The sequence below is a fragment of the Carya illinoinensis genome, chromosome 7 (assembly GCF_018687715.1).
Source record: "Carya illinoinensis cultivar Pawnee chromosome 7, C.illinoinensisPawnee_v1, whole genome shotgun sequence".
Lineage (NCBI taxonomy): Eukaryota > Viridiplantae > Streptophyta > Magnoliopsida > Fagales > Juglandaceae > Carya > Carya illinoinensis.
In genome coordinates this window covers 8313317-8334584 of record NC_056758.1, presented here as the reverse complement: position 1 = coordinate 8334584, position 21268 = coordinate 8313317, and the positions used below count along the sequence as shown (strand labels likewise).

The 21268-nt window shown below is 35.9% G+C and overlaps 4 protein-coding genes across 7 annotated transcripts; 3 read left to right on the top strand and 1 right to left on the bottom strand.

Annotated features, from left to right (window-relative positions):
* Positions 1-277: 277 nt before the first annotated feature.
* On the top strand, positions 278-5825 carry LOC122316527 (histidine biosynthesis bifunctional protein hisIE, chloroplastic). 4 transcript variants are annotated; one of them, XM_043133125.1, is made up of 6 exons: positions 278-441; positions 1820-1935; positions 4551-4796; positions 4917-5006; positions 5093-5244; positions 5379-5825. In XM_043133125.1, the coding sequence occupies exons 3-6, from the start codon at positions 4638-4640 to the stop codon at positions 5581-5583; spliced, it is 606 nt and encodes a 201-aa protein (XP_042989059.1). In that variant the 5' UTR covers positions 278-441; positions 1820-1935; positions 4551-4637; the 3' UTR covers positions 5584-5825. The 4 variants fall into 4 exon arrangements, with proteins under 4 accessions (XP_042989059.1, XP_042989056.1, XP_042989060.1 ...); XM_043133122.1 differs by having other exon boundaries at positions 285-441; positions 1708-1935; XM_043133126.1 differs by having other exon boundaries at positions 291-441; positions 1839-1935.
* A 1225-nt stretch (positions 5826-7050) lies between these two features.
* LOC122314943 (chalcone synthase 2) lies at positions 7051-8756 on the top strand. The gene is made up of 2 exons (XM_043130600.1): positions 7051-7378; positions 7542-8756. Exons 1-2 carry the CDS (start codon positions 7201-7203, stop codon positions 8531-8533), a joined length of 1170 nt encoding a protein of 389 aa, XP_042986534.1. The 5' UTR covers positions 7051-7200; the 3' UTR covers positions 8534-8756.
* A 1887-nt stretch (positions 8757-10643) lies between these two features.
* LOC122314944 (thioredoxin H-type-like) lies at positions 10644-13155 on the top strand. Its single transcript, XM_043130601.1, has 3 exons — positions 10644-10857; positions 12244-12366; positions 12832-13155. The coding sequence occupies exons 1-3, from the start codon at positions 10684-10686 to the stop codon at positions 12967-12969; spliced, it is 435 nt and encodes a 144-aa protein (XP_042986535.1). The 5' UTR covers positions 10644-10683; the 3' UTR covers positions 12970-13155.
* A 503-nt stretch (positions 13156-13658) lies between these two features.
* Positions 13659-20276, bottom strand: LOC122314942 (beta-galactosidase 3-like). The gene is made up of 19 exons (XM_043130599.1): positions 19823-20276; positions 19633-19728; positions 19409-19521; positions 19201-19267; positions 18969-19061; positions 18586-18729; positions 18332-18420; positions 18120-18225; positions 17937-18024; positions 17195-17313; positions 16940-17104; positions 16638-16816; positions 16225-16334; positions 16029-16138; positions 15347-15457; positions 15151-15264; positions 14863-15065; positions 14434-14770; positions 13659-14337 (listed from the first exon to the last, which is right to left on the bottom strand). The coding sequence occupies exons 1-19, from the start codon at positions 19997-19999 to the stop codon at positions 14200-14202; spliced, it is 2559 nt and encodes an 852-aa protein (XP_042986533.1). The 5' UTR covers positions 20000-20276; the 3' UTR covers positions 13659-14199.
* Positions 20277-21268: the final 992 nt, after the last annotated feature.

The window sequence follows — 21268 nt, the reverse complement described above, 5'->3', positions numbered from 1 at the left end:
TGGGGCAGACAGAGGAGCGTCGCTTGGTGTCGTTGGACAGAGAGTCGGCGTCGCCGGCTAGCGCTGGGCAGGGGAAGGTAGGCGACGCGAGCGAGGGAGGAAGTATTTCGCGAGGCAAATTCGAATGAGGGAAAATTTGAATGGGGGAGGAGAAAATCAACGGAAAATGAAAAATGAAAACACATGTTTTGTTTTACGGAAAAAAAAAAAAAAAAGAAGCCACGTAGTGTGTGCATTGTGTGCACTGCTACAGTGGCTTCTCCGTAGAAGAACTCATAACTAAAATCCCTACCCCTTTCTGCCTTTCACCGTTAACTCTCACGCTCACCCAGCCCTCCCCTACCCTCACCCGAGTCCCCTGTCACGCAACCCTCCCCTCTCGCACCGTCGCACGCAGCCCCTCTCTCACGCAGGCGCAGCCACGCATCCCCTCTCTCTCCGGTATTTTCTCTTCCTCTCTCCCGCATTTCTCTCCCTCTCTTGGACGATTCTTTCCGCTCTAGACACCCTCCTCTCACTCGCATCTGATTTTGTACTTTTATGGTGCCTATTTTTTATTTGTGATGATTTGACTTTGGAGATTTAGAAATATATGGTTGAATTTTTCTGTATTCTAGGGTTTATGCATGCTGTTCTCTACCACATTTTTATACTTGTTTTGGTTGCATTGCTGGGTTCTTCAATAAAATCAATAGCTTGTGGTAAATTTTTAAGTTTCATGGCTGTCTGACTGCTTGTTGAAACCCAAAATGGTTTGGTTTTGGTCATTTCAAAGTCTAGGGGCTGCATTTTATATAGGGGCCGAATGCTGTGTTCTTGTTTATGATGTAAACACGCATAAATCATTTGATCAATGACCACATAAATATTTGATTAATCCATTTTATCTGGTTTTTGTTCTTACCAACCACCATTGATCTCTTTTATGCATTCTTGGATTTTTTTTATCCTCAAAGCTTGGACTTGAATTAATGACTTTGAATCGTTATTATTGTTCACATATATTCTTTTGAAGTTCATTTTGATGCATGCACGGAGCTTTTTTGTGAAAAAGCTGTTTTTGTAATTTTTGGTAACCTTTTGATGTATTTTATTGATTCACTAGTCAATTTGTCTAAGTTCCTGAACAAAGATCTTCTTCCTCGTGGTTTCTTCATATACTTTGGCATGTTTAAATGATTTCTTTTCATTTCTTTTGGAGAAATATTGAAATAAAATTAATAGACTAGCCAAATTGTTTTGCTGTTCTGTTTAGTTATAAGTTACTAATTAATATTGTTAAACAAATGAATATCTGTTTATATATCAGTTTTTTTTTACACCAGATTTCATTTGTACGACAGTTTTTTTATAGCAGTTTTTTTTGTAGCAGTATTTTTACAAGAGCAGATTTTTTTTCTGACACATTGGCACATGTTTAAAATCGGAAAACAGACCAAACCGGACCATTACACCCCTAAGTCTGGTTAGTTTAGTGTTTAAACCAAGTTTGCTTTTCAAGAACGAATAGTTTTTTAAACGAGCCAAGTTTAAACCTTTTATTAACGACTCAGTTTGGGCAAGGAATTAGTCTTTTTGTCTCAATTTAATTCTCTGCTTGGACTTGCTAAAAAAATAATTGTTTGTTTTTCGTTCTCAAATAGATTGGGCGAGGGAACTTTGATTTGAAGGTTAAATTAATTCTTTTGTCACATTTTATATTTCTAGGATGGGCTGGATCTTATTGTGAATAGAGCACTAAGATTATAAATTTTGTTCTTGTCCCTTATGGCGATTTCCAATTATCTGTATCCTCAATATCTGAGAGTTTCCTCTGGAGGTCGTCTTTGCATTCATAGTAGTGGGTACAGTTGGGGCAACCGAAAGAAGCAGATCCTTCGTCTTCTCTGTGCTTCCGCTGAGAAACCGGTGGAAGGCCTTTATGTTGAATCCAAGGTACACTACTAATTTAATGTAAAGCTATTGTATTTTTTTTTTCATTTTCTTGCACATTAATCATCTGTTTGTATTTCGAATTGTGAGTCTCATTGGCTGTTGAAATAGGAGAGTTGGCAAGGTTTGCTATGTGGCGTATGTGTGAACTAAATGTGCTTGTTCAGAGTTTTATATTGACTTGGGTAAACTGTTCATGCTTCTTCATTTGAAATATTCAATTGGTGTCATTTTTTATTGCAAGCATTGGGTTGCTCCTCGGGGCTCAGAATTGCAATGATATGATCTTCTAAGTACCAAGGTAATACCAAAATCCAATGGTTTTAAAGTGTCTTTATTAGTAAAACATGATGAAGGCCTAATCATGTTAACTTTTGGATAAATGAACTAATAGCTTCAAAAAAAGGCTTATGGCTTTGCAGCCTATGCAGGGATTAGCCCTTGGTGGCTAATAAGTGAGCTAGAATAAAATGAGAGGAAGAGTTGTTCACATCTTAGATGACTTTCTTTGATGTTCCTGAACTGGAGCCTTGGCATAAGTTGTCAACCAGAATCTGCTAGGAACCTTCAGCATCTAATCATCTAATCTCTAAATAAATCTTTCCAAGTGTATGTTAAATCTAATAATCTAATCTCTAATCATCAACCAGACGTTGTGAGGTTTTAAAAGTGTGGCCACCTTGGTAGAGATTTAATACATGCCTTGAAAACTGATGTCAAAGGAGGAATTTGGTGGAGTGTTTCCCATTCTGATGATAAACACCTCTTGAAGCTGATTACCATTGCCTGATTATATACTTTAATTGTAATGCAGGCCACTTCAAGGCTCTGTGCATCCAAAATAATATGGAATCCGAATCCTAACATCCCCTTCTCTCAGACCTTCTGAAACATAATGCGATTGTGACACTATATCTATACAGTGTCGAAACTAGCAATTGTGTTGAGGGGGGGCCAACTTTTCTACTGTGTGACACATTTATATAAATAATAATGCTAGATACAGTCTTAGGGTATGCAAACACTAGGCACTCCATTTGAAAAAAAAAAGTGGAGTCTACCATTAAAAAATGATTTTTTTATTTAGGTCTAGATTTACTTTTTTTTTTTCAAAGGAAGTGGGCGGGACTTGTACATCGTAGGATTGCAAACATCATTTATCTTATGTAAATTAAAAAGAGATTGAAAAATCATAAAAATATAACTACAAACTATTTTTCTTATAGATCATCGACTTTAAATAATCTTTCTTGTATTTTCATTTTAGATTCCATATTAAGAAACTCAATATTGCATAACAAAAATATTTGGGATCCATATTAATAAGTTTATTATTTCTCCTGAACTTAGTTTTGATTTTAATTTTGGAGAAGCCACATCCTTGAAAATAGATAATATATAGAAATTAAACAAAAATTTGTGACTATTAAAAAAATTGGAGAGACATATTTCTAGGTATATTAAAATTTTAAAGATTATGTGGAAATTATAAAATTTTTTGGGGGGGAGGGGGGGCATTTTCTATAGAGAAATTCTATTTGCAGTCCCCACTTGGGGACTGTATGTGTAGGCCCTTTATTAAAATAGAAAAAACATCATTTTAAGGGATATTTTAGTAATTTTAAAAAATTTTAAAGATAAAATTGTCTATGCCTGCATTGCAGTTCCCAAATGGGGACTGTATGTAGCATTGCTCTTTTCTATATTTGTAGAATTATGTATAAAAAGTAGGGGAGTAATTTATGTTTTCACAAAGTTTTTGCCCCCATACCCCCCAACCAACACACAACCCCCCAAGGACAATGTGGGTCTGCCATGTATCTATATAACTAATGGTATTGTGCACGAATGATTGCCTCTATAGTTTTTCAGACAAATGCTTGTTAGGTGAGTATTTTGGTATTTATCAATGCACCAACATTAATTGTCTTCTGTTGTAATGAAGATAATAATAGAGATAGATGTATGTGCATGCACAGGTCCATGTGCACATCCCTGTCTTTTAATGTTTCTTTAACCAGCAGTCCCTGCACCTTGTCTGATTCTAAACCGTTTTATGTATATTAACCTGACTTGGTTAGGTCCATACTATTAGTCATAGTAGTTTGGACCTTTACATATCCAACAAGGAAGAAAAGGAACGACAAGTTGAACCACTTGTTCTGTTGGGTTTCTTTTTAAGGTTTTTACCCTTGCCCATGATCGGCATTGAAATGATCATGACAGCTACATGTTGAGACTAAGCTCAATATTGCCATTGACATGGTAAAGGAACTGTTCCATGAACTGTTGAGATGATATGTCAATAAAATAGTGAGATACTACTGAAAAAAAATAGTGAGATGTTGTAGGTTGAGTTCCCCCTGCAATTGATGGATAGAGAAGTTTTATGATTTAAAGAAGTGCAGTATACTGATTGGTAGTTGGAGCTGTATAAGACCACCCCCTTATTTGCAGTTTAATATAAAAAGTTGAGGAAGTCTTTAAAGAGATTTATAACAGTAAGAATTCCACTCCTTTTTTTTAAATCCTCATACTCATTCATTCTTTATTCTCTAATAAGGAGAAAACTTTGTGTATCACATATAAATGAGTGTTACTAAATGGTATAATTTCAGGTTCAAACTTTGTTAGACAGTGTAAAATGGGATGAAAAAGGTTTGGCAGTGGCAATTGCTCAACATGTTGATACTGGAGCCATACTAATGCAAGGCTTTGCAAATCAAGATGCAGTCCTTACAACCATTTCTTCTCGGAAGGCAACATTTTTTAGCAGGTCACGGTCTACATTATGGACGAAGGGAGAGACCTCAAAGAATTTTATCAATATTCATGATATATTTCTTGACTGTGATCGTGACTCTGTATGTGTCGGAAGACTTTGAGTTGGAACATCTGTTTGCATATATATTATTTTTAGTTTACCCAATATGTGAATCATCAGTCTCTTGGGTTTCTTATAATTTTAACCAACTATTTTTCAGATAATATACCTTGGGAAGCCTGATGGACCTACCTGTCATACGGGTTCAGAAACTTGTTATTACACATCAGTTTCTGACTTACAAGAACAGGTACAGGTTTTCACCTTCAACCATTTCATGCGTCATTGTCACATACCTATTAGCAAGACTTTTAGTGATCGGATCATTTTTGGCAGGTTGAAGGAAGTAAATTGGCATTAACCACTCTGTACTCATTAGAGTCAACAATCTCCCAACGCAAAGTAGAACTAGCGGCAGCACAAAGCGGAAAACCCTCATGGACAAGACGGTTATTACTTGATAACCACCTTCTATGCTCAAAAATCAGGTAGAGCATTGGATTGTCAATTTGCTTTTAATGGACACCTTTCTACTGTAAAATTGAAAAAACCTATAAAAATCGGAGAAGATCTTTAAGAATTTCAATCGTAGATTTTTATGGATCTGAATTTTTCTTTGCAGGGAGGAGGCAAATGAGTTGTGTCAAACGCTGGAGGAGAACGAGGATAAGTCACGAACTGCCTCAGAGATGGCAGATGTCCTCTATCATGCCATGGTTCTTCTGGCAGTTAAAGATGTGAAGATAGAAGATGTTATGCAAGTTCTCCGGCAGAGATTTTCTCAGTCAGGTATCGAGGAAAAGAGCAGTCGGAGATCAGAAGGCTAGTCATGAGCTATTTAGGCTGCCCAACCCTTGGGTTTAATCAATTCGAGTGCCACCTGGACTTGGTGTTATCCCAGTTCTTGTATCCTCACCTCAAGTTGCTGTAGTCTGGCTCTAGGTGAATTTTGCATAAACCTTTCTGGTAAAGACAAATTTGTTGTAACATTTTTCCTTTCAAATAGAACAGAATATGCCACTTTTGAGAAGTTATATTGCGATCGTTTACTTATATTGCTTTGGGTGAATCGCTCATTCTCATCCCTTGTATCTGGCCTTTTTATTTGTTTCTCCCCATCAACCGAGGTTTCTTTGCAATTATGGAGTCCTTTTGTGCCCTGATAACTTGCTCCTCTGCCATTTTTGCAAGAAAAATTTATTTCTAACCTTGCTTATTGATGCACTAAATAAACTAGCGATGTAGAAAATTTGCTTACCTTCTTCCTGCAAATTTCGCTGGCATCACAAGATTTAGTTTGCATAAAAAAAAAATAATAATAATAATAAAATTATGTCACGTATCAAATAATGTACAGGATTCGGAATATGCTACAAATAGCAAAAGTAGAACTCGTGTTTTATTTGGTTACACAGTTGAGAAATATATAAATAATAGTTAAATATTTTAAGAATAATAATGAAATGATTGAGTTAAGATGTTTTATGTGATTTTGAAAAATGAAAGGAAAAAAATTAAATAAAAATATTATGAAATTAAATATTGTTAAAATATAATTTTTTTAAAATTTGAAAAAGTTAAATTATTTTTTTATGTCTTATTTGAAAGTTTAGAAGATTTGTAATGATTAGATAAAAATTTAAAAATTAAAAAGTATTTATATTTAAATGTCAAGATAGATAATATAGAATGAGATGATATGTGAAATCGCCTTTGCGAAAATGGAAACCCAGATGAAAATGTCTATTTACAGGAAAAGTGCTCCGCTTCACTGAGAGCCAAAGAATACCACAAATGATAATGCCTAATTGATAACATTTTAAATGCTAAATAAACGAAAAGAAATGCTCAAAACATATACCTAATCCTTCGAACTATCAAATTGGTCACGGGCTTAAGACACCGACATTTGGGTCCCTCCTAATTATCTCACCTTTGTGTCCGACTAGTACCATGAGTCTTTAAATGACCAAGAACTCCAACAAACATTCAAACCTAACGCTGAAAAAACAGCGCAACATCAAATTACGTTGATACATACTCGCTTCAACTCCTGTCTGTTTTCTCTCTCTTTTAGACAGCATATCCCAGCTGAGAGTCTGGGACAATCAAACATATACGCAGATGTGAATGAAACTTGAGAACTAACAATACCGCGGGCACACGTAGGTGGGACTTTCGTGGAGAAATTTGGCACCATATCTACCATCTGTTAGAATAGCCTAACCCATAGCTCACGTGGCCACCATCTGCCCCGGTCATTCAACCTACCCCCATCCCCTCCTACAAAAATTCAGTTCATATAAATGGTGTTCCAACTGATTCACGAGTACTACTGCCATAATTTCCAGTAAACTTGGTACTACTGCCCCGTTCATTAACAAGCACGAACGTACGACCCTTGCTATATATAGAAATTAAGAAACTAGGGTCAAGCAAGAGGCATGGCGTCCATGGAGGAAATCCGAAAGGCTCAGCGAGCACAGGGTCCAGCCAACATTTTGGCCATTGGCACAGCCACTCCCTCCAATTGCGTCTCTCAAGCTGACTATCCTGACTTTTACTTCAGGATCACAAAGAGCGAGCACATGACCGAGCTGAAAGAGAAGTTCAAACGCATGTGTATGTGTCTACATGCATCTATATATGATTAGATTATTATAAGAGAAATGCACATATATATAGACGTAATTCTCATCATCATCTCATTAATTTTATCATATATTTCTTGAAAAAACTTGCAGTACTAGCTAACACAGAACAATTTTGAGTTATATATTAACAGGTGACAAATCGATGATAAAGAAGCGTTACATGTACTTGACTGAAGAAATTCTGAAGGAAAATCCCAATATGTGTGCGTACATGGCTCCTTCTCTAGACGCACGTCAAGACATAGTGGTTTTGGAGGTGCCCAAGCTGGGAAAGGAAGCGGCATCCAAGGCAATCAAGGAATGGGGCCAGCCCAAATCCCGCATCACCCACCTCGTTTTCTGCACAACCTCCGGCGTGGACATGCCCGGTGCCGATTACCAACTCACCAAGCTCCTCGGCCTTCGACCCTCCGTGAAGCGTTACATGATGTATCAACAGGGCTGCTTCGCTGGCGGCACTGTGCTCCGACTCGCCAAAGATTTGGCCGAGAACAACAGAGGTGCACGTGTTCTCGTGGTCTGCTCTGAAATCACGGCCGTCACTTTCCGCGGCCCCTCCGATTCTCACCTGGACTCTCTGGTCGGCCAAGCCCTCTTCGGTGACGGCGCTGCTGCTCTTATTGTCGGCGCAGACCCCGATACATCGATCGAACGTCCACTATACCAAGTCGTGTCGGCAGCACAGACAATCCTACCTGACTCCGACGGTGCAATCGACGGACACCTAAGAGAAGTTGGCCTCACTTTTCACTTGCTGAAGGATGTGCCCGGATTAATATCAAAGAACATCGAGAAGAGCTTGGTGGAAGCTTTTACTCCGATCGGGATAAGTGATTGGAACTCAATATTCTGGATAGCACATCCGGGAGGGCCAGCCATTCTCGACCAGGTGGAGGCCAAGCTCGGACTGAAAGAAGAGAAAATGAGAGCAACAAGACAGGTTCTGAGTGATTATGGGAACATGTCGAGCGCATGTGTGCTGTTCATATTGGACGAGATGAGAAAGAAGTCGGCGAAGGAAGGAAAGGCAACGACAGGTGAAGGTCTCGAGTGGGGTGTTCTCTTTGGGTTTGGACCAGGTTTGACGGTCGAGACGATCGTGCTGCACAGTGTCAACATCTAAGCGGGCGCTACGGTCCGGCCCCGATCGTGAGGAGTACCGAACATGCTTATATATTGGAAGAAGATTCATATCGGAAAAATTTCAAGTACTACTGAATTCGTTGCCATATTAATATTCATCGCGTGCGCTTAGGCGTAGGAATATGCGTGTGTATGCCTGTAACTGTAAGGGCTTTGTTTTCCGAATAAAAGTATCAAATTTCAATGATCATAATATTTCTATACTCTTTTATTCTTTTTTATTTTTTATTTTACGTATTTCAATTCAAGTTTGTATTTTTTAATATTATCTTTTAATACCATTATCTCTAATTTTGTTTTTTAATGTTTTCAATGTATATTTATTTTATAAATTTCTGGACTCTAATTCTTCCACACACACATATATATATACAATATATACATGATAATACAATGACATACTTACATATATATATATATATAGAGTTAATCTCAAAACATATTAGTACCAAAATATTATTTGCATCGATCCTAAGACTTGGGTATGGTGATAGTTAGAAGTAATGTTTTTGATGTGCGACATTAAGGTCTGATGTAGTTATAAAAATTAAATGATTTCATCTCATTTTATTATTATAGAAAAAATTATACATAAAATAAAATAAATAATTTAATTTTTATAAATTTTAAAATAAAAATAATATTTTTTAATAATATTTTATTTAACCGTTAACATTTGTTTCATCTTCTCTTTATAACTAAACCAAACCAATACTTGGGACGACATCCAAGAGTCTAATTCCTAGAAAAGTAGACGCAAAGGCACATCAGCATCCACCAAAAACGATGGCTGGTTTGTCCTACACCTGAATGTGGACTCATTTTGTCTTGTAGTGACATTATTCTATCAACTAACTCCTTTTACTAGCTAACCTCTTAACTCTCTTGCTCAATGTTCACTTCACCTAGCGCCAATTAATTATTGTAAAGAAAAATATAGTTATAAGTATAGTTATACATTAATCTGTATATTAATATAATATAATTGATTAAAAAGTAAATTTTATTAAAAATAATGTTAATTTAAATTTTAAATATAAATAAATCAGTATTGATACATATTAGTGTGCGACTGTGCTTATATATAACAAAACTCTTATTGTAAACTCCAATTCAAATAAGCTTATATTTCACCTAAAAGCATAATTAATTCTATAAATAAAATTATAAAATGAACTATAACAAATGATGCAATTTAGTATAATATATTAAATGCATTTTTAAATATAAATATTTGAATAATAGAAAATACAATTTTAAGCGTCCAAGTCTCCATACATCTTTTGAAAAAAATGATAGAATCAATTATAAAAAATAATAATAATAATAATTTATATGCACTTTAAAATTATATAAATTATTTTTTAAAATATTTTGACAATCTATCACATCAAAGTTTCAAACAACTTGCTTCGTAAGATAGTTTATTCTCTGCATTTTTTTAAATCGATAATTTATTCTCTCGTAGGCATATCCACGTGTGACGGTCATATAAATAATTAAATATTACAAAAAGAGATAAAAATATACTCCCGCCCAATTTTTCTACAAAAGTTTTTGTATTAAATTATATTTTTATTTTTATTTTTACTTAACGGATTAACGAAATATTTTTTTATTATGTTTGTGATTTTTTTAAATGATTTAAAAAATGTTAAAAAAAAGAAAAAGATATTTACTTAAGTATCATTTAAATAATAAGATAGTTTTAGATAAAAGTTAAAAATTAAATAAAATATTATTAAAATAAATTTTTTAATAATATTATTATCTCGTAATTTAAAAATTTTAAATTATTTATTTTATGTAAAAATTTAAAAAAATTTAAAAAATTATAATACTAAATAAAATACTTTCATTTTTTCAACAGTGCCTTATAAATTTATAATAAATGCTATAGTCGGCGAGGATCTTGCCGACGTGTACCTCTGTTGGGAAATGATTTTTTAATGAATTATTATTTATTATTTACTATATCCAGCAGTTTTTCGCCCCTTTTTTTGCATCCTGGGATTTTCCGTGCGTATGGCGTGTCGCCGTGTCCTCATCTTCGATGGCAACCTCGTAATTCAAATCAGAACCTAAGGTTCATGTTTTAAGGATACAATCCATTCACAGTTGCTTATCTATATGACGAGAAGGGGCGTTTCATTTTGCGTGTTGAGTCTGTTTTGCGAGAAAATATTTGGGGAAAGAGAGAAGAGTGTGAGAGAAATGGCAGCAGAAGAAGGGCAAGTGATCGGTGTGCATACTGTTGAGGCCTGGAATGAACAGCTCCAGAAGGGCAACGGCTCCAAAAAACTGGTTTCTTCCCTTTTCATTTATTATTAAACATAATTTACTATTGGTATTTACTTTTGGCTTGATTGATCTGTATTATGGATTTGACTTTGTTAGTGTTATGGTTTTATCTGTGTTATGCGTTTTTGGGTATTTTGGATATTCCAAATATTGGATCTAAGTTGTTTTATTCTTATCTGACTTATCTAGCTTAATCTGGATTTTGCGTCTGTTATAATAGGTCTTGTGTTAGTGCGTACGTTACCATTTTTTGTTGGGTACATGTGTTTGTGGTTTCTAATAGAACCATCTTGATGCCGTAATGGGTGACATTTATCTGATGAAGTTTTGAACTTTGGTTTCATTTTGTTATCTTTGAATCGGGTTTTCATCCGAATATGTGCCTCTACAGGCCTGTTTATCTGTTTTTTTTTTTTTTCCTGGATAATTCTGTTTGAGTTTTCTTTTGTTACGAGTCTTTGTTAGGTCGATATCTCTGTACGTCTATCTCAACTCGTTCTGTGTTGCTTGGATGATGAAAAGTTCTACTTTTGTTTCTTTTTCGTTTCCCATATCTTCTGAGAGCTAAAGAGAGATTTTTTAAAGATGGTTTTGGAAGTTGTATTTTGTCTTTGCCTTGATACTTTCACGTGAATCTAGCTTTGGGAAAACTCCAGAAAAACAAGTTTTGATGGAATAAAATATGATAGTGGGGTCTGCAGGACGATTTTTATCATTGTGTTGGCAACTTAATGATGGGGCTCTGGTTTTGTGCCATAGAAGTGAGATACAAGAAAAATTTTATGGTTGCCAATTTGTTGTGTTGGGGATGAACCTTTTGGTAGTTGGGGTTCTGGCTAGGGTTGCAATATATACATTAACATAGTTATTTTAATGGAAATGTGATCACTGATGGAAATGTGGTCACTAATGGAAATGTGATCACTGGGATTAAAAATTTAAAACAAGGCATTTGGTTCTTTTAGTGAAGTCTTTTTGAGTTGGCTTGAGCATTACTCGCCTAATTTTTGTAACAAATATGTGGCGCGAATTTTGTAATATTTTATTATCCCATTGTCAAATGTTTCTTTAGTTTCTAACTTGACATGGCTGAAGGTTGTGGCTAGGGAAAGAGATGGTCATCTTCTACAACAGAGACAGAGTACGGCCTGTTGTAAAATTTTAAGAAATAAATTGAGAGAAAAATCTTTCTACCTTTGGGTCAATTTAGTCATGTTCTTTGGCGCTACTGGTTGAGTTTGGATCTTGCATTTTAAATCTACTTATTTGATGCAGATGGTTGTCAATTTGACAGTTTGGTGGCGTGGACCATGTGTTTCCCATTGATTTCACATCTTTTGTCATTTTGTTGCTTTCTTGGCATTGTACCCATCTCTCTGGTTGATGCAGATGGTTGTTGATTTCACCGCTTCCTGGTGTGGTCCATGCCGCTTCATTTCCCCATTCCTGGCAGAATTGGCTAAGAAATTGCCAGATGTTACATTTCTCAAAGTGGATGTGGATGAACTGAAGGTAATGAAAATTCAAGATGTTGTCATGGAAAGCCTTCTCTTCAAAATGGCAAGCATTCATTACAGAAAAAAAAAAAAAAAAAAAAAAAAGCAAGAAAATTTCTCGCCCAATAATTAAAAAAAAAAATATATATATATACACAGCTTTAGAAACATTTGCTACATACTGCCACTCCTATAGGACAATGCTATATGTTAAACTCTTCTTTCCCTTTTATCCTACTTTGTTGATGTGGTAGTACCCATAACTCTTGCATAACTGCATGGGACCGGGATTTATTCTATAGGGGTAGGGCCCTTCGGCCTTGGATAGGCTCCCAGACATCAAAAAAAAAAAAAAACTCTTGCATACCTTTTTTATTTCTCTAGAAAAAATTCAGGGGTTAATCAACAAATACGACACCAACATAATAAGATGAAAGTGGAATAAATATAATATATCTCATAATTAATTTCTGGTTTGCAGTCGGTTGCTCAAGACTGGGCTGTGGAGGCAATGCCAACTTTCATGTTCTTGAAAGAAGGGAAGATTGTGGACAAGGTGGTGGGAGCAAAGAAAGAGGAACTGCAGCAGACTCTAGCAAAGCACTTGGCTACTGCATAAAACCTCAATAGTGATGCAGTTGAATCTGTCTGAACGGGGTTTATTATACATCTCACCATTATGCTATTATATGTGAAATCTTGTCAGTTTCTTGTTCCCATTTGTATCGAATTCCGTGGTTTTACTTGTTTGAACTTTGCACTTTTAATACGGTAGAGTGCCTTAATAATGTTAGATTTCGTAAAATGCACTCGCAGTGTTTGGATGGATACCTATGGAGGTTGAAAGGCATGCATAATTTAGGAATCATGAGTATATATAAATATGCACAACCCTGATATAAATTCTAGATTCATTAGGTCAGGTTTGTCAGTTCGGAAAAAAATTAAAAAAAAAAAAAAGAAAAAGAAAAAGAAAAAATATTCCTCGTTCAAACGTAAATGAAAATATTTATTTGGTTATAAATACAATATTTTCGCATTAAGAGAAACGAAATATGAGGAGAATCTCTATATATATATAAGAAGTTTGAAACGTTCGTCTTTTCCTGTGTACTTTCTAAAAATGTTAGACCAACTTTATATCTGCTAATTGCATGGTAAATCGCAACACTTTAACATGGTATATTGCAAGTGAGTGCTCAAAATTTTTTTTTTTTTTTATAAAAAGAATAAAAAAGGCTCATTTTCATAGATTTTAGAATAAGGTATTTGATCCCCACTTTTGACGAAATTGAAGAGAAAAAAGTCTGAGAAAAAGGTACCACCATGAAGAAAGATGGTCATGGAATTGGCTTTAAATTAATCAATTGCACAGAAAACACGGGCCATACATACTAGGATCCGCTCCCAACATGAACCCAAATTGGGGTTGATTTTTCCCCATTATTTTAATACAAACAGAAATACAGATCACAGTAAACAGAAAACCACCACCTCTTTTCCCAGTTGCCCATTTCCAGTTAAAAAGGTAGGGGACTGGGGCTCTAAATTTAAACAGAGGGACCAAATTTTAGGACCCCTGGCATTTACAAACTCCCCTACTAAAAATCACTATTTCACACTAAGTTCATTAACCTCACTTAAATTAAGAACTAATTGCCTTCGGCAGCAAGCACTTTGGCCAGAGCTACCATCCACCTGACAGACTATATGCACTCCAACTAAACAAACTAGAATACCTTTTTCCTATACCTTCTTTTTATTCTTCTTTCCTTGCTTCTCTTGCCCGTAGGATGTAGTTAAAAATCAGATACAACATTTATAAGCAGTTCTAGCCTCTTTTACCTGATTAATTACCCCAATTTGTAGTAGCCATGGGAGCACAAACAGCTTCAACTGATAACCTCTTCAACACATTTGGACATGGGTCTTGCCCGAAGTTACTGTTGGATATGGTGACTGTGCATCTCTGCTTCCCTATACACTTCTGTGGAAAGTTAAATAAAGAAGATTAAATATGATCATCAAAACAAGGCATGTATTCTATTGGATTGTAAAAGATGAGAACCCACTGTTTGAGTACCTTCTCTAAGATAGCATTTGAGGTTGTGGCATGGCATGTTCCTTGCTGGTAACTCCCACAAGTTCCTAGAGGAGTTCCAAAGCTGGCAAATTTAATTGAAGATATAGTCTGCCCCTGACTACACTGCAGGTGAACTTTGGGTCTTTGGAACTCTTCTGATTTTCCAGAGCTTTCGATGTGCCAATTCTTTATGGTTGGATGGTACTCAGAGACCTCAGCACAAACACCAGTCATCGATCTCTTCACAAGAGAAATCCTTGAGGGATCCCCACCAAGTTCCTCAAAGAGAACCAGCAGATTTTGTGTTGGCTTCAACCAAGATCGAGGCACATGGTACCTGAAAGGGAAATATTGTTAGGGGTTAATCAAGAAATTGTCATTATTCAGAATAATTGAGTTTATCATAGATTTCCTTTTTTAAGTAGTTACCATCGTTGGGTGGGCTTGCCACAACCAAGCTGACACTTAGGTGGTTTAAATGTTCCGGCATAACTGCACCCATTGCAATTACCGCTAGCATATGCAGTCCAATATCTCCCAATGCTCTGTCCGTTAATCCATATTTGACCTTTTCCCATGCCCTCCATGTCCAAGGCCAGTGGTTCATCTCCTTCTGGTGCATTGAAATATGTCTGGCAAGTAAAGAGAGAATTTTAATTTCAATACCAACAGATTGTTTTCCACCATCACATTGACTGCATTTGCTTTGTTTTATACCTTATGCCAAGTCAATGGCTGTTGTTTCTGTGCAGCTAATGATCCACGTGTCCATTCAACAGAGGAAATTGCATTTGTAGAAATAAGATTCATGGCCTCTCCTTTTAGCCCTACCTGTTTAGGGAGAAAGCTGTCAGGTAAAACTCTTTTGAATCAACAATATATTGCTGACAACTGGGAAGCAATGCACAGCTACCTGGTAGGTCCATTTCTGCCAGGACAAGTCCCACTTTCCCTGATCAAGTCCATGCAATGCAACTGGACCAAGGATTCCTGTGTCCCATGTCTCAAAGTGGCCACCAACGTTCTTGAATGCGTGACAGAAAAGTTAAGTCCGCAAATAAATAAGAAAAGAAATAACCATGCAATCAAAAGTTAAACGTCTACGCAATATGATCTGAGTTTCAGTATCTGAGAGTTTTGCTTAATAAGTAGAATCCGAGATTAATAAAATGGTTTAATTACATTGTTGTTTGGACTAGGCTTGATGTAAGGCAACCAAAACTAAAGAGCACTAAGTCTATTGCGTATGATTTGAATGATTTGATCAATGAAGCACTTGAAGATTACATTTTACTTCAGGATTTGATTTCATCAATAAAGCACCCAAAGAGTTCTTTGAATTTCAAGATGACTTAGTCCACACAGGATTCCTAACCCTTTTCTCATCCTGTGTTGATTAATTAGATCAGTTACCCCAGAATAGAATAGCCTGATGATAAGTTATCATAGGTTGAGCTATCTCCTATTAGAACTGTAGTAGCAGACACCACCTTTACTAAATGGTTACACAATACTGACTTGTTCTTTGTTTACCAGCTTACAATATTACCAGGGTAGAATCACGTAAACAATATAGGTGGGGAAAGGGAACTAACTGGCAAACCAACAGCAACACTCAGTAGTGCAATTCTGTTTGTTCCTGCACGCAGATTGACCTTGCCAGTATAAGTGAATCTCCTCATCTCCCTTGTCCCAAAGGCAGATCCTAACATAATAAAACAATCTATGTTGAGTTTATCTTTGCTAATCAGATTAAAAGGGAATCCACAAGAAAACAAATTAAATATGTACCTGAAAGTTCTCCATTAATAAAGACATGGACAGCATGGCCTGTTGATTGAACAATGAGAGTGGGAAGTTCACCTCCACGCAGGAAGGATTCAGACTGGCCAATCTCAACACTGCAGCCAGATTGAAACGAAGATTTGGTAATAACATGTAATTGTAAGATCTTTCCAAGACCATCCATTGAATTTCATAGATAAAATAATTAGGTACATGTAGCACACTAACAATAAATATCAATGCTGTTTAGTGCATGTGAAAATATTTTTCTCTTAAGGTTTAGAAATTCACTGGTATTCCGTTTCCCCAGTTGTGGGGTTTCTAGGGAGAAAAAAAGAGTTGATGATCTGCTGCACCAGCACATGGAAAAAGATGCATAAAATGGACATTGAAATCACTGAAGACGGATTTATCCTCACCTTGTTATATACCATAGATAATCGCTAGCGTCCCTTGTGACATTTATCTGCTCCAAAAGACCATGAGCTGTAATTGTTGAGCTCTCATCCAGAGAAGAAATATCTTCATCGTAGCTCTCCCATGAGAGCATCTCAACATTTGTTGGCAACATTTCCAATTGTGATGTTTGAACTCCAACCTAAATGGGGAAATGAGAACCAGATACAGAGCTTTCTTAGGTTTATAATAAAATAAGATAAGAGAAAACCTCAAGTTCATACAGTACCAAGAATGTTAAAAACCATTAGATGAAGTTCCATACCTTTGCAGTATTGAAAACTACGTTTCTGCAATCAGGAAGGACGCTGATGGACCAAGGGGGCACATTATAGTGCTTGTTATTGAACATCACTCTTGCAGCTGACTTTGTTTCATAGTTTGCAAGAAAAGCTGCACAGTGTCCTGATTTTGACGAATATACATAAGCCTGGACAATGACAAAAATCGACTTGAGTCAGTGAACATTACTAATCACACATTGCCAGAAGCAAGAGGGTTTAAGAATAGAAATTAAGACCTGTTGAGAGCTCCCTAATGAAGTCACAATGGGATCGGCTGAAACCAAAGCTTGCTCGCACATTTTAATTGCCCTGTGAAGCTCCTTAAGATGATCATACTTTGGTTGCCTAATCAAACCTAACAAGTTTGTGCAGTAAAGCTTTCTCAACGAGTGGTATAAAGAGTATCAGGGTGATATTACAAGTACATAAATATGCATATATAGGTTAATACAGTTCCTCCCATGAACTATCATCCGATTCTCATTTAAAACTATAATATTTTAATCATAATAAATCAGACTTCATGTTTAAGTATTGGTATCAATTCTTCCCCTCCATAAAAATGACTTTTATTTTGTATAGAAATATGTGAAACAAAAACAATTCGAAATGTCCTTGACATTAAAAAACCTTCCAATGATTGTGAAGGCTAATTTTATCTTTAAAAAAAAATTGTAGAAGTTAATGGCGGTTTTTATAGAAGGGAATACCTTCTATAAAAAATTTTGCACAAGCGGATAGATGGTAAAGACCTGCAAGTGTGCAAATACATCCACTAGAATGCTCCCTAGTTACCCATTGAACAAGTCAGACAAACAAAGAATGGACTTAAGACTGGATTGTATCTCACATGCCCATTTACATTCCTTGACTACACTCAGCTTTCCTTTCTTTTGGTTGCAACAGTCTTCAAGTAGAATTGCTCAACAATACGAACTACGTGGAGAAAGAGAACTGAGAAATATTTTCCATTCTTACCATATTCATCTATGGGAGCATCATAGTCATAGCTTGTAGTGATGAAAGGGCCCCCAGCTGTACGTCCAAAATTGGTTCCTCCATGGTACTGTTTTATACACAACAGGGAGAAGTCAATTATACTCTCACAGGTTCAACCTTTAAATTGCAAATATCCATGGAGGAAAATTAAATGGAGCTAACCATATAGTAGTTAACAAAGGACCCTCCTTTCTGTATGAATCGAGCGACTGAAAATGCCAAATCCTGGACTGGTCGCTGGTGGATTGGACCACCAAACTCCGAAAACCTAATAAAAATTATTAAAAGGAAGTGAAATGGAGTACTTTCAAGTTATAGTAAACCTGCATGTTGTGGCCTGTATACAAATAATGAACAATTTATATGTAACATACCAGCCACTCCAAGCCTCTGTCCACATTGTGGGCTTGTAGGGTTTGTTGGGAGTGAATGAATCACAGTAAAAGCCATTGCACGTGTTTATCTATGAGCAATGAACAGGAAAAGGAGCTTTTAGACAACCAACAATGTCTCTCGTAATTAATTTAAAACTTAATGAGTTGCTATCACACTTTGGGTTATACATCAAAGGCCAAAAATGAGTGAAGTAAAATTGAGATATGCTGGAAAAGAGAGTGAATATGCTGACCACCGGATCTGGGGCATCTTCTTCCTTGCACATAACCCATGGGACCCCAGTTCCCAATTTAATAGCCATATTTGCCGCCCAAGTGACGTAATCGTGGCCAGCAGCCCCAAGTAACTTACTCTGTGCCCCATACTCATTCTCAATCTACATAAACCACAATTTACACAAATCATTATTGTAACCCAATCTAGATTAGTCAAATTTACGGGCATGAGAGATGCATCTGATCTTTCTTCCTTTACCCAAGGCAATTACAAAAACTTCTATATCGTTCACATATGGTTACTGTTCTAACACAAAGCCAAGACACAGTGTCGCATAAATTTTTCACTTCCAAATGGAGAAGGGACAAAATGGAAAGTTCAAAGACCTAAACCTTTTACCTGAGAGAGTATGATGGGGCCACCCTGGGACTCGAATAGTTTTTCACTCTTCATCAGTCCAACAATCTTCTCAGTGAATCCTTGCATTGCCCTCTGCAACACCCACATGCGTGCGCTTAATACAACAAATGGTATACAAAACAATGAAATCATGGAATTTCTATTTGCTTCATTGATTTTTCATTTTTACTTTTGATACAATTCAATGCTTCCTAGGTTTAGGAATTTTGACCTTGAAAGGCTCATTGTCTGTTCTGAAGCTGATGCCTGGGACATATTTGAGCCAAACAGGAAACCCTCTGAACATATCACAAAAATAGAAATTGAAAGCCGCGTGAAACCGTAGATAAGAACTGTAAAGATCAGAAGGAAAAAGTACGCGGAAAAAAAAAAATAATGGTGAGACCGAGTGTAAATCTAGAAAAAAAAATGGTGGGTACCCAAAATTCCACTCTGCACAAACATAAGGTCCAATGCGGAGATTAGCATAGAGCCCGGCCTTTTGTACTGTCTTTATGAATCTCACCAAATCATATCTCCCTTCGAAATTATACTGAAACCCACTCAAAAAACAGCGAACAAAGCACAATTAGAGATAAAATACTGAAGAGAAAAACATAACTCCAGCTGTTTAGTAAACAAATTCGGTGAGAAAGTAAAGTACATTGCCAGGAGAAGGCTCATGAACATTCCAAAAAACGTAGGTCTCAACCACATCCAGACCTCCATCTTTTGCCTTCTGTATCAGATCCTCCCACATCTGCACGCAGCACATTGCCCAAGAAAGTCACAAACACAAGCAGTATTCACCCCGAACACACGCAAAGACAGAGAAAAGGAAACAATTAGTGTACCTCGGGAGTGCTTCTGGGGTAATGTATAGACCCAGAAAAGAGAATTCTCCTCTGCCCATTGATGACAATGGCCTTCTTATCGTAGGTGACGCCACAATGAATCGGCCGGAAACCCAAACTCAGGAACCAAACCAAAACACAAAACAAAACCAACTTGGAAACGGAGTTAATTTCCATTGCTTTCTGTACACTCAGCTGGGCTCTTTGGCGAGAAGGGAAAATCACTTAAGCAGGTTATAACACGTGAAATGCAGAGAAGGAGACGAAGTTGACGGGGTTTTCGTATACTCAAGGGTGCGGTGGCGCGGCAACCTGGTCCATTCCATTCTGTGATTTGGACTCCACATTCAGGTCCTTCCTGAGTAGTCCCAGCAGAGCAATTTATAAATATTATACTACAAGCTTGACAGCTTTCACTTCCACTCGCAAGTGGCAACGGCCAAACCACTTCGTGGCTGCAAGCCACAAAACAAGCAAAATTACAAGTCAATAAGCCTGACAAACAGGAAAAAAGAAGGAAAACAGAATAGTAAATTTAGGGACTTTTGTACAGCTCTTAAGGCTGAAATTTGGGTGACCCTACGATGACTCTCTCACTTTATCCTAACTCCTTACTTTCTCCGAAAAAAGAAAATGTAAAAAAATCAAAACTTAAATTAACATGATTTACTGTAAAAGACTATTTTACAGTAGAATAAAAAATTATTATTATCATTCTTATATCACATATTATATATAATTTTTTATTTTTTTATTTTATTAAATATATAGTATAAGAATGATGAGTAGAAAAATTGAATTAATTTAACAAAAATAAAACAAAATAAAAATAAAAAATATATAGAAAAAAAATATAATATATAATATGTAAGATGATAAAGTAACAAAAACTCCTTTAGCATAAAACAAAACACTTTTTCTTTCTTAAAACCTCTCATTCTTCTCCTCTTTCTTTACTTACAGTCAGAAAAGGGTCACCTTTTGACTCACACACCACACCATCGAAATTTTAAGATATCTCAATATATATATATATGAATAATAAAAAAATAATTTGAGTTAAAATATTTATTAAATTTTAATAAATAAAAATATTAAAATTTTACATAAATATAATTTTTTAATATAATTTTTATTTTAAAATTTGAGAACCTATAAAACTAGAAGTGAGGCCACCAAACTTACACGTGAGGTTTATACACAACCTCAGTCGAGCCTGTCTCATATTTATGTAAGGAGTCGAGGTTTCTGTCATTTTGACACCTACACGCATAGCATTTCTCGACGAGTTTTGCTTATCAGCATCTCGCACACTATATTATTTGTTATTTAAATAATAATATTTAATTTATAAAATATTTAAATTTTAAATTTTATTATAATATGTAAACACTTTAATAATTTACGCCGACTTAAAAACAAAATTCTGTTTGACAAAAAGTTGCT

What these genes read in the sequence shown, in the direction of transcription:
- LOC122316527 (XM_043133122.1), top strand. Translation starts at nt 1,768, where the DNA reads ATGGCGATTTCCAATTATCTGTATCCTCAATATCTGAGAGTTTCCTCT. An exon ending in GCCTTTATGTTGAATCCAAG is followed by an intron (nt 1,936 to 4,550) that starts GTACACTACTAA and finishes GTATAATTTCAG; the next exon opens with GTTCAAACTTTGTTAGACAG. An exon ending in TTGACTGTGATCGTGACTCT is followed by an intron (nt 4,797 to 4,916) that starts GTATGTGTCGGA and finishes ACTATTTTTCAG; the next exon opens with ATAATATACCTTGGGAAGCC.
- LOC122314943 (XM_043130600.1), top strand. Translation starts at nt 7,201, where the DNA reads ATGGCGTCCATGGAGGAAATCCGAAAGGCTCAGCGAGCACAGGGTCCA. An exon ending in AGAGAAGTTCAAACGCATGT is followed by an intron (nt 7,379 to 7,541) that starts GTATGTGTCTAC and finishes ATATATTAACAG; the next exon opens with GTGACAAATCGATGATAAAG.
- LOC122314944 (XM_043130601.1), top strand. Translation starts at nt 10,684, where the DNA reads ATGACGAGAAGGGGCGTTTCATTTTGCGTGTTGAGTCTGTTTTGCGAG. An exon ending in GCAACGGCTCCAAAAAACTG is followed by an intron (nt 10,858 to 12,243) that starts GTTTCTTCCCTT and finishes TGGTTGATGCAG; the next exon opens with ATGGTTGTTGATTTCACCGC. An exon ending in TGGATGTGGATGAACTGAAG is followed by an intron (nt 12,367 to 12,831) that starts GTAATGAAAATT and finishes TCTGGTTTGCAG; the next exon opens with TCGGTTGCTCAAGACTGGGC.
- LOC122314942 (XM_043130599.1), bottom strand. Translation starts at nt 19,999, where the DNA reads ATGGAAATTAACTCCGTTTCCAAGTTGGTTTTGTTTTGTGTTTTGGTT. An exon ending in CAGACAATGAGCCTTTCAAG is followed by an intron (nt 19,062 to 19,200) that starts GTCAAAATTCCT and finishes TGGGTGTTGCAG; the next exon opens with AGGGCAATGCAAGGATTCAC. An exon ending in TATTAATGGAGAACTTTCAG is followed by an intron (nt 16,139 to 16,224) that starts GTACATATTTAA and finishes TTATTATGTTAG; the next exon opens with GATCTGCCTTTGGGACAAGG.